The sequence below is a fragment of the Octodon degus genome, unplaced genomic scaffold (genome assembly GCF_000260255.1).
Source record: "Octodon degus isolate 3935 unplaced genomic scaffold, OctDeg1.0 scaffold00016, whole genome shotgun sequence".
Lineage (NCBI taxonomy): Eukaryota > Metazoa > Chordata > Mammalia > Rodentia > Octodontidae > Octodon > Octodon degus.
In genome coordinates, this window is record NW_004524592.1 from 1,246,658 (window position 1) to 1,258,331 (window position 11,674).

Genomic DNA, 11,674 nt, shown 5'->3' on the forward strand with positions numbered 1-11,674 from the left:
TTTTTCTATCTAAAACATAAGACAAAATATGAAACCTTTATTCACATTCTGGTAACTAGACCTACTGTTGCTTAACCTATCTTAGTGACTCTTAAATTAATATTTTGTCAATTAAAGCGTCACAATAAGCCAGGTCCTGTGTACAAACAAATACATGGCATGAAAGTAAGTGCAGGAAAAGATACTATATTCTTGCAGAGAAATCTGCTATTGCTGGCTGAGAGAGATTTTTCCATTGGGTACAATTTAGATGTTTAGTTTAATTTATGTAATATTTGAAGTCTCTAAAACTCCCTGTGATTGAGGAATCTCTTTTATAAGCCCAAGTAATTCTAGTCTAAAGTTTTCTCCAAATTAGGTCAGTCTGGAAAGTAAGGAAAATTATTCTATTGCATTCATTTCATCCATATTGGTTCCTAGAAAATTCTTGCATTAGGTAAGATAAATTCTTTAGTATGTAGAATGTAACACTGGTCTCAAAAGTACAGTTTTATTGTATCAAAACTCCCTAGTTCTCTTTTTCGTATGGAAAGAAGCTTCAGAATTTTGTGAAGCAGCACAAAGCCATATATCCAGGGGAGATAAGCAAAAAGAAATGAGTTTTATATGTATAGATACATATTTTTAGAGTAGTTGGAACAGGAAAGGGATGTAAAAATTAGGATGACATATTGTTGCCTATGTCAGCAATCCCTCAGATTCCTCTTTCTTTTTCTTTACTGCTTTCTGCAACTCTTGCAAGAATGAAGAGAGAAATCACTTGGGAGTGAGTTTATGTGTAATGCTAGACGAAGACACGGATGAATGACTGGAAGGGCTAGCGCTTATAGTACATCTTAGATAAGTGGGCCCTGTCTTGTTCCATTATATTTAGAAGTTCAGTCACTGGAAGGCAGAGTGTAGATACAGATTTAAAGAGATGATGAAGTTGGTCCTCACCTCACTGGGCTGTAACAATGAGCTTTAGAAGGAATTCCTAAAGTGCTACAACTAAATATATATGTGGTCCACTCTGTGAATGCCTAAACAAATAAATGGTGATGAATGTGTTCATATTAAGGCTGAAAAACTAATTGCATATGTGCATAAATGCACTATGGACTACATAAGGGGATTATAATGATTCTGTTATGAAAATAATTTTCAACTATTGTTTTTAGTTTTATATACACACATATATACTTATATATTCCTTTTTGCTTTCTATGTATGAGGTTTAAATGAAATGTAATCTAGTTTTTCATTTCTGTAAATGAACACAGTTATTCCCAAGAATAGACCTTATAAACTCCCTCTTTTGAAAATCTACTAGGGGCTGGGGAGTTAGCTCAGTAGAATAAGTGCTTGCCTGGCAAGCGCAAGGGCCTGAGTTCAATCCCCAGTTCCACACACACACACACACACACACACACACACACACAAACGAAAATCTACTAAAGATTCTAACCAGTGTTCTAGGAAACATTATGAAGAGTTAACATAACTGAGTTTCTGCTCTAATAATGCAGGATTTTAAAGTGGATAGTGTGAGGAAAAGTTAGTTTTCTTAAGAGTATGATGTTTTAAAATCTACATTTATTAACACCATGCCACCTTTCTTACATTTTTTAGCTGATAAAAAAAAATTCAACCTCAGAAGATGTACGAAAAGAACTGTGTGAGAACTATCCAAAATACAGGGCAGATTCCAACTTCTTTTGGATCACTCTAGGAAAAAATATCTTTAACAGCTTTTGCCTTTCCAACATGACTCTTTTAGAGTCTTCTCTCCAGGAATTAAAAGAACAGTTCTCTCAGGTGAGTATAGATCTCTTAATATACCTTAAATCTCATAAGCAACTGGAGCAGGTGTACTGTTTCCTTTTCTGAAGCCACAGAATGACTCAACGTGAATCAGACCGGGGGTTTGTACCCTGCATGGAATGGGAAATGTTGCAAATATTCTTCACACTGACATCTGTACACAATGGTTAATGTTAAGTAATGTTCACGTGCCATTTAAATGTGCAGGATTGAAATTATTTCAATGCTGAATTAGAAGTATTGCATTATGGTTATTGTTGACATATCTTTGTAGATGAAATAATTATGGCTTCATTCAATGATGAGTAAAAATGATTATTTTTCACATCTATGAGTGAGATCAGGAGACAATGCAAGTTTAATATTTAAATAATCAGAGCAATAGAACTACCAGAAGTTAGAATAATGTTCATTCTTTTCCTCATTGACCTCAAATCTAATTTTTAAAAGCTGATTTTTGCTGAAAGTATATATTACTCTCACTAAAATATTGTACATGAAAACAGAGGACATACACTGTGGGGTGCTAATGACCACTTGTGCATATTATTTGTTTATTTAAATTTTTTTGTCTTAAAGAAAATAAAAATAAAAATGGTATAAAATTTCAAAACAAGATTATAGAAGAGTAACAATGGTTAGGACATTGATTATTGTTATCTTCAAAGTAATTGATCAAATTGCAAGATATCAGAATAAAAAATTACTGAATTAATATAGGCATATACCTTTCATTGCAATGAGCTAATAGCAATTAGTAGTGTAACTGTCTTGTGTGCATATAGTTATATATTTCTATATATGTATTCATCTATTTTTTCCCTTCTTTTCTCCTTTCCCCCATTCCAGGTTCTCTTTCATATTGAGCATTTTCTTCCCATTTCACCGTATCCATAATACATCTTGGGTCTTATTTACTCTTTCAACTTCTTACACTAGGGAGACAATATGATGTTTATGCATATGAGACTAGTTTATTTCATTTATGATATAGATAAGAATAAACTACCAGTGATCTACCCTCAGTGAGACCCACATGTAATGAAATACCAAAACATTAAGAATTCTATTGAACTTATACACAAAAATAAATAAAGCATGTCTACTTCTAGTATTTTAGACTTTATTGAGTTTCATTAACATTTTTACAATTATTAAAAACTATCTTTGAGTAATACGAGTTCTTACCAAAGGACTAGAGTAGAGACACTATGTAACAACCCAATCTACTGTAAGGCACTTCAAGTCCATTCTTAACAAATTTGCCAGGTTGTAAGAGTGGACTGTGTGGTCAAAATATGTTATTCAAAATTATTTTGTTAGTGTGAAAGACCTTCAATTAAGATAGATTGAAGACTCAATTATGCTAGTATTAAGAAGCTTATTAAAAAATTGTTTTGAGTCCAAGTATAATAAAGAGGGCTGCAGAGATAGCTCAGTGGCCTAAGTACCTGCCTAGGCAAGCGCAAGGACCTGGATTTGATCCCCAGTACTGCATCCCATGCTGGCCCTGCTCTGAGCTGGTCACCAAGACTGGACATGGTGGTGCATACCTGTAATCCCAGCTCTGGGAGGATCACTATAAATCCAAGCTGCATAGTGAGACCCTGTATCAAATATATATATATATATATATATATATATATATATATATATATAATCTGAAAGTACTACCGTGATCTAGAATAAAGCTGAAAATCATGTTTTTTTCTTGTGTGACTATAATATAGAGTCTCTTAATAATAATCATTCATTATAAGTAAAATGCCTGGTATTACAAACAGAACTTTGGAAATATTTCACTACATTATATATTTCTAATTCTAATAGTCGACAGTTTGGTGACTGTATCTCTACATGCAATAATATACTGTATGTTATGAATATGTCTGTACTATATTTGTATATCTAAATTGTTTACCTATTAATTTCAAGGGCTATCCACCCAAAAATATAAACTCTGGTAAAAGTAAACTTCAGTAAATCAGGTGCCAAGGAAAAACAAAATCATTACTCAGAAGCTAATTTTGCTTTAAGAATTTAGCTTTGACTCACCAACATACAATTTAAAATATTTTACAAAAATACAGCTTTGTTAATTAAACTTTCAATATATCGCTTTCTGGATCTACAGGGAAAGCATCCAATTATGTTTGTAGATATTAGAAATGATTGCAGTTTTCCTAGATCAATGATAGGTTCAAGCTGAGAGAAATTCTGAAAAAAATACTCATACAAAAACCTTGATGTTTGGGCTTTGGATGACCATAAAGCATGAAATCACAAATAATGAAGTTGCATTCTCTGTGTTTATCTTTTAAGGTATCGAGTGATCCCATTAACCAGAAGCTGGTGTTTCAGGAAGCAGTCAAAGTGCTGTCCTTCTTCTCACAAGTGCAGGAGCAGACAACCCTGTGGCAGTTTCTCTCTAGCTTCCCAGATGTATTTCAGAATAACACATCAGTAGGCAGTCTATTTGATGTTCTTCAAAAGGCAAACAGGTAAAACAATGTGAGACTTAAGTGGAATATCATTGTTCACAAAGAAGTCTTGTATTTGTCAACATTTCCTATGAGGATTGCTGTTATGTTGGAGCAACAAGCAGGTGGATTAGTTAAGCAAAGCATCATATAGCATGGTCACCAAGTGCATTAAAGAGTCCATGAAGAAATGAGGCAGAGTTCTCTTCCTAACAGTTGTGTTGTCGCTTGCTTTTGCAGAATGTCTGAGAATGGGGATGTAGCTCAGTGCCACAGTGCTGTCCTGGCAAGCAAGCATAAGGTCCTGAATGAGGGTCAGTGGCTCAGGCTCATTCAAGGACAACCTGAGCTCTGTGCATCTCAATCATTGAAACTATCTAAGTAGAAAATATTTGCAAGTTACCTCAAAGGCTTTGGTCTCCTTTGGGTACATCCAGATTATCAGTGATTTTTTACTTTCTCAAAGGTTTAATTTTTTTTTAAAGTAATCACTTTAAAGTGTGCTTTTCTCATAAAATTGGTTTGGGCATGGCTAAAATTTAGAGTTCAATGGATAGTGCTTAGATTGGGACTTTCTAGCTAGTTTGCAAATGTACATTGGAAGAAAACTACTACATACTGTCTATGTTGAATTTCTTTAATGACTGGAATATTCAAATAAATTTCTTGAATTTTGTGGGAATATCCTTAGAAAGTCAAATATTTATCCTTACTTATTTATCCTTATTAAGCTGATAGTGTCATTAATTTTTTTTTCTGTATTTTAGGGAAGGGTCTACAGGGTGTTCAGGATCTCACTACTAGATCGGATTTGTAATGATTCTCCTGTTTACAGCCTCCCAAGGGCTGGGATCATGGGTTTGCGCCACCACGCCCAGTCTCAATCTCCAGCTCAGCATGCCCTGGGGTGGGGCTGGCACAGCAGGCCCAGGGATTGAACGCCTGGCCCCTGTGCCAGCTTGCAGGTGCTTTAATCTGCTGAGCTATTTCGCCAGCCCAAGAGTGTCATTAAAAGCCATACTTTCCTCACAGAAACATACTTGATTGTCAAATTATAGTCTCATTGGCTTATTTTATTCTTTGTCAAATAAATAAAAGGAACAGAAGAGCATATAGAATCCTTCATTTCCTTCAGATGCTTTTATTTTTTTAAAATTATAAACTATATATGTATAAACTAGTCACTAAAATAAGCTTATATAATGTAAAGCTATGACAGAAATTAATGAAAATGAATAATCTCAAAAATCAAGAATGGTATATGAAAAAACATACCTGCTTTTCACTGTGTATGAGGAAAAAGGTTATGCTGAGATACAAACCACACAATTCTGTTTTAAAAAAGTTATTTTTATGCATAAAAGTGACTCACTTTGCATAATTTCTACTTTCGTCTGATGAAGAATAGAAAAAGAAATCTGTGAAGTAAATGACTATACGATAGTCAATGGATCAAAGGACTTCAGAGAAGATGGGGGCCAGGGGTTACTACTATTTATTAGTAAAAGAAATGCTCAAAGTACTGATGCCTTATTAACAACATTAATAACAATAGTGCTTCCAGTTTAAATGAGATTGTTAGGAGTTAAGTATTTGAAATTGTTACTGTGGTACAAGGGACCAAGTAAGTTAGACCAGGTGCCTGGCCAAGAGGTTGACCAAGATGCATGACATGAGCCCTGTTCAATGGGTGCCTGCAGGAGCCAGGAGCCAGAAGCAACTCGAAGCCTTGAAGTCAGCTTAAAAATGCCTTGTGCCAACAGTCATATGTAAAGAGCAGAGATGGAAAAGATGGTCAGGCTGAACCTTAGGAGCATAGCTGGTGGAATGAGCTGCCAATGCTTGGGGTTCTGTGCATCCATATTCTTTCCCTTGTGATGGAGGCCAGACAAAGTTGAGGGCAGACACACAGAGTGAGTAGAACACATAGTTTCAAATTAGACCCCAGCTCTATTTATCACTAGCTGGTTAACCTTTGCAAGTTATTTAAGTTTTTCAATTTTCATTTTCCCATCTGAATCAGGACAAATAAAACTGACTTCATGGAATTGTTAGAGAACCAAGTTTTAAGTATGTATATATACATACATACATACATACATACATACATACATACATAATTTATGGATATTTACATAAGCATATGTATGTATATGTATATCTGTGTACTAGAAACCTCTATAGAGAGTCTGGAGACATAGCTCAGTGGCACAGTGCTGGCTGGCAAGCACAAGATCCTGAGTTTGATTCCAGGTACAAAAAGTAAATAAATAAAAAAGAAAGAAAGAAAGAAAGAAAGAAAGAAAGAAAGAAAGAAAGAGAAATTTAGGCCATACTTCAAGTTTAGCTCTAAACAGCTTTCATTTATATCCAGGGGGCTAAAGTTAAAATGGTTTTAATTAAATTTTTAAAAGTACAAAATATTATAGACTACTATGAAATGTATACCCACACACTTGACATACTGTTAGAGTGAGCATTCAATTTACCAAGATAATTGACAGAGAAAGTATTAGCTAATTTGTACTACATTTAACTACATAATGGCAAGTTGTTAACAAAGCTTTTTGTTCTTTACCACTCAAAGCACTGACTCAGCCTTTATTATTAGTATAAATTACACTATCAATGAAATTCCAGGCATTTTTTGGGTAGGTATCACATTTCTTTAAAAATATGATAATGATAGGAGGATAAAAAGGTATTTCTTAACTGGGTGTGGTGGCACACTCCTGTAATTCCAATTACTGGGTAGAGTGAGGCTGGAGATCAAAAGTTCTAGTCAGCTTGAGCAATTTAGTGACCCATCTCAAAACTTAAAAATGTCTGTGGATGTAGTGTGGTTCTAGTGCACTAGACTGTAAGGCATGAGATCTTGGGTTTGACTTTCAGTTCAGTCAAAAAAGTCCTTTAAACAAACTATTTCTTAAGTACTGGATTGATTTTTGAAATATATAATGAAATCACATAAAAGAGAATTTTCTCATTGGTTGTCCCCACTGTGAACTGGCCATCTTATTGGTAACACAGAAAAGCTATGAAGAGAGTACCAATTAGTACGGATGTGATTTTTGAACTATGTTTGGGTTAATACCTTTCACCCTATTGGAGGATAAAATACTCTTATTAATTAGGGAAAGATCCACGTTCCCCCAAACACTATCCTTGTTTAGTGAAAGAGAAATTTTTATAAACTGTTTAAACAATAATTATTCCTGAAAATAGGGTTCTTTATCTGAGCTTGATTTTTAATGAAAATGCCTTCTGATATTTTTCCTTTAGTTCAAAAGGATATCCTTTCATTACAATTTGCTTTTCCTAAATGCTTGCTTATAATTCTTAGTAGAAAAAAAGAGGCTGGGAACTTTCCTCCTTTATTTCGAAGTCTTTGCATTTTGAAGCTTTATAATCCTAGAAACATAAAGCTCTCCGTTCTGGTTCAGGAACATTTTTGTTGGGATTCTGTGTGTAAACAGAAAACAGATAATTAAATTACAAAGGCAGCATCTTTTTCAGAATAATTTTCTGTACTATAGTCATTTTCTCCTTGAATTCCCTTTTGTTTCTGACGACAAGCCTTGTAATTGTTTTTTCTCTCATTAGGGCACTGCTGGCCCTGCAGAAGGTTTATCCCCGTGTTGAAGCTAACGAAGGTTTCAGAACCCTCCAGAAGTCTCTTAAACATCTGCTCTACACTCTCGACACCCCAGCTCAAGGTATTCTATTTCTATGTTACTGCATCAAATACAAAGTCACAAAGCCCATCAGATATGTAGAGCAGAGTGTAGCTGCAGTGTTCACGTTTAGATGATATTTTTCTTAAGCGGGGACATACGCTACAAATAAATCCAGATCTCCAGTGGAAGTGTGAAGAAAGGGACAAATAGAAGAAATGATTTTCTAAGGTTTTATCTTACTTATATGAAAACGATGCTTGGGAGCTTAGAAAACTATGTTTAAACTTGGGGTAGAAAAGAAGTATCAGGGCAAAAGAGTCCATGAGTAGATTTTTGGAACCAAATCCTAAACTGAACTATGATATTTTTACCCTCTTTGCTAAACTTGAATTTTTTAAATTAGTAGAACTTTTTTTAGTTAAAAATACACCCTCAGAAATTTAAAAAAAAAAAAAAAAGTACACTCTCAACTGACCATCTCATGGGAAGGTCATGGTGGATTCCTCATGTTCTAGTCACCCCTGTCAAGTAAGGCACAGCAGTTGCTTACAGGTCAGGAAATATCACCCTGGCCTCTGTAGAACAGCGTTATCTGCAAGGAAACATGCAGAAGACACAGACAGACAACATTTTGGGCTGCAAGAAATCACTTCCTACTTCCTAAGTAAAATGTTGGGTTCACATGTACCTTTCCTGAGTGAATTTAGAATTATGCTTTCTTAACTGAGTTTATCAGCTTTGAAGTCTGTAGACTTTCTTTCACCTTTCACTTATAAAGTAAGCACCTGAGAACAGTAGGACAGAAGCTGATTGTTCGTTGTTTTGTCTCAAAATTCCAGTTCTTTGTATGAGACTCAGGTGTGGGAAAGCTTTGAAGAATTCTCACCGGAGGGTCAAAACTACAATTGGACAGCAGTTTCTATTAGACTAGACATTTTTATGTCTGTATTTACATAATTAATGACGAGCTTGCAAGATTGGTAGTTGTTAAATTTAATGGTCTTGATGAACATTAGAAAATAAAGCTTACTCTTTAAAAAGTCTCGCCAGAAGACCAGACAGCACACTAACAAATACTATTTCTTTTGTAGCTTTTATATTTGTATTTTAAGGACTTGAGAATTTCACATTTCTTCTTACTGTTCTTTCCCTTTTTATCTTGAGACTCACACCTTCTAATTAATATAAAGTTATAAAGTTAAGATGTTTTTTCTAAAGGACAAATCTCACCTGTACCTTAAAAGTCAGACAAGTAATCAACACTTCTTACTAATGATGTAGTGAAACACTTCTCTTGGTGAATGATGTAACTCAATTTTTACTATTTAACAGTGGTTGTACCTGACATCTGAATATGCTAATGACTTTGTCAAGTATTAAAACATATCATCCTGTGGTCAATATGAAAAAGGGAATACTATGGAATAAATGTACTCTTGTATGAAAATTTTGACATGATTTTCCTTGTATCATAATGTGGCTAAATTTTCTTTGTATCATATCTTCTAAATTTCATGCACTTATGATTTTATCAGTCTGGGGAAAAAAATACAGATACCTTGATGTCTGTTCCTAGAAGTCGTTAACCTCCAACCTCTACTTACTTGAGGAGAAATTTTGTAACCTTTGATAATTTTTCCCTAGATATTTCTAGAAATCATTTGGTGAACTCAAACTTGAACCAGTGACGCTTAGATTGTAAGACATCAGTCTCTGGCCTGGGCCCCAGTCCAGCTGTTTGCTACATTGCCAGGCCCATGCCTGCTTCGTTTTCCTGGGGTGCACCAGTTCTGCCGAGGCGGTCATAGTTTTTCCCCTGGTTCTGTGCCTCTGTGAGGCTGGCGTGGAGATGGTGTCTCATAGCAGAGCAGAGTAGCGCAGGTTCTACTGTCTGCCAGGGCTAGGTAGCTTCAGCTTCTTCTTCACTTTCTCAAATAATGAAAATAATTGTTAGTGTTTATTGTGACACTGCTACATGCTTTATTATACTGAATTCCTTTTATTATCAAAACAACCATATGGGGTGCAGTTTTTATACTACTTAAAGCAAATGAGGCTGAGCCCTTTGTCTGCCTTACACAACCGATGAGGATCCAGGCTGAGAGTAGAGCTTGGATCTGTTGGTCCTTAACACCTAGAGCCTTGCACTCTTTCATCAGTGGTATTGTGCTCATCTTACTCTGGGGTGCAGATGTACTGGGGCACTCAATTTCTGAGCACTGCTCCCAGTTTTGGACACTGATGGAGTTTGGTTCATTGGGCCACACTTACTCCTACATGAAACATTTTTTTTTTCTCTCCGTGGTCTTCACACTATGGTTCCTTCACAGCCCTTCTCCCTATATCTGTTTCTGATCCAATCTGAAATCTGAACACACCTCAGAGTTTTTTGGGGGGACTTCCTAGCAACCATGATAATGTGGAGTTACTAATAAAAACCTGGGAAGAAGGTTGTTTTCTAATTTCTTGTCTTAATGATCTAATTCTCAACTTTGCTCAGTGAGGACCTTTTACTCAGTTAGTAAACCCCAGGATTTCCATTTATAAAGATTATGTTCCAGGAGCAGAGATTACTTTTTTTTTCAACTTTTTATTTTATTTTAATTTTTTTGCCATAGTTTTATTGATAAACAAATAGCAATGAGACACTTTCAAATCAAATTGGTAGGACAGTTTCAATAATTAACACACTGCATACATTCTTCTTTGTGGTTAATTGCTGTACAAGATGCGGACTTGATATCCTATTTACAAACACCATTAGAACAAATCATTCTATTCATTAAGAGAATGTAACTATAAGTCTATCCCAAATACTTTGAATACACAGATACAAAATGGGCATTCATCTGTATACCCTATTTTTAAGTTCCGTTATTTGAATATTATAGGTGTGTAAACTCAGAAAAATATTCTAAAAGAGTCCAGTATCCCATAGTAGTATTGGGTCTTACGCTTAACTGGCAATGTCAGAAATTGTTGACCTGAGTCTCCCACAGCTCAACATAACATCTTGGCTTTATTTCTTATATTTCATTTTTATACTTTTCTTCTGAATGGTTAAGACCAAGGTAAAGCAGGACCTATGCAACAAGAGTTGTAGCTTTTGGGTATAAGGTCAGCGAAATCCCCTCAGGATTTATCCTCAGATCCTGTACCTCAGATTGTAGAATCTTTGTCAGTGCAGCCACGTGGATGAGTCACTGCCAATGCTTGGCCAATGTGCTCTCTGTGAAAGCCTGAGAGAATGTTTTCTCTCCATGTGGCTCTCCTTAGGCACACTCTACATTATCGATCACTTCCTCTTTGGCTCCATAATCTCCTTCATCAGAAAATTTGGGACACTACAGAGGTACATGATGTTACAGTACAAGTTCTCATATTTCCTGAGTCTTAATTTCCCTTAGAAGGCTAGGACCAAAATGTTGGCTTTCCTTGCAGCCCTCCTTTTTCTCTAATTTTGGTGTGCAAACTTAGGTTGTTAACCATCCGGAAGACAAGCTTGTTGTTATTATCGAATAACTTAGGCTGTTGAGCTTGACCTCACTATCTGTCTGCATATCTAACATCTTAGGCATAATATGGACCAGGTATTTTTCATCAAGTATTGATATGTTGAACTTTAAGTCCCTACAGAATATGATAAAAAAAACATTTAAAAGTTAGAATATATTTTAAAAATAGGCATAAAGAATTATATACTTCTCTATACTT

The 11,674-nt window shown here is 35.2% G+C and overlaps 1 protein-coding gene across 2 annotated transcripts in view; it reads left to right on the top strand.

Moving 5' to 3' along the window:
* The window catches only part of Abca12 (ATP binding cassette subfamily A member 12), a 187,154-nt gene that overhangs the window by 77,725 nt on the left and 97,755 nt on the right, over positions 1-11,674 (top strand). For both annotated transcript variants that reach the window (XM_004626594.1, XM_004626595.2), the window contains exons 6-8: positions 1,612-1,797; positions 4,126-4,304; positions 7,887-7,999. In XM_004626594.1, coding sequence (XP_004626651.1) covers positions 1,612-1,797; positions 4,126-4,304; positions 7,887-7,999 — 478 coding nt within the window. The remainder of the gene's footprint in view (positions 1-1,611; positions 1,798-4,125; positions 4,305-7,886; positions 8,000-11,674) is intronic.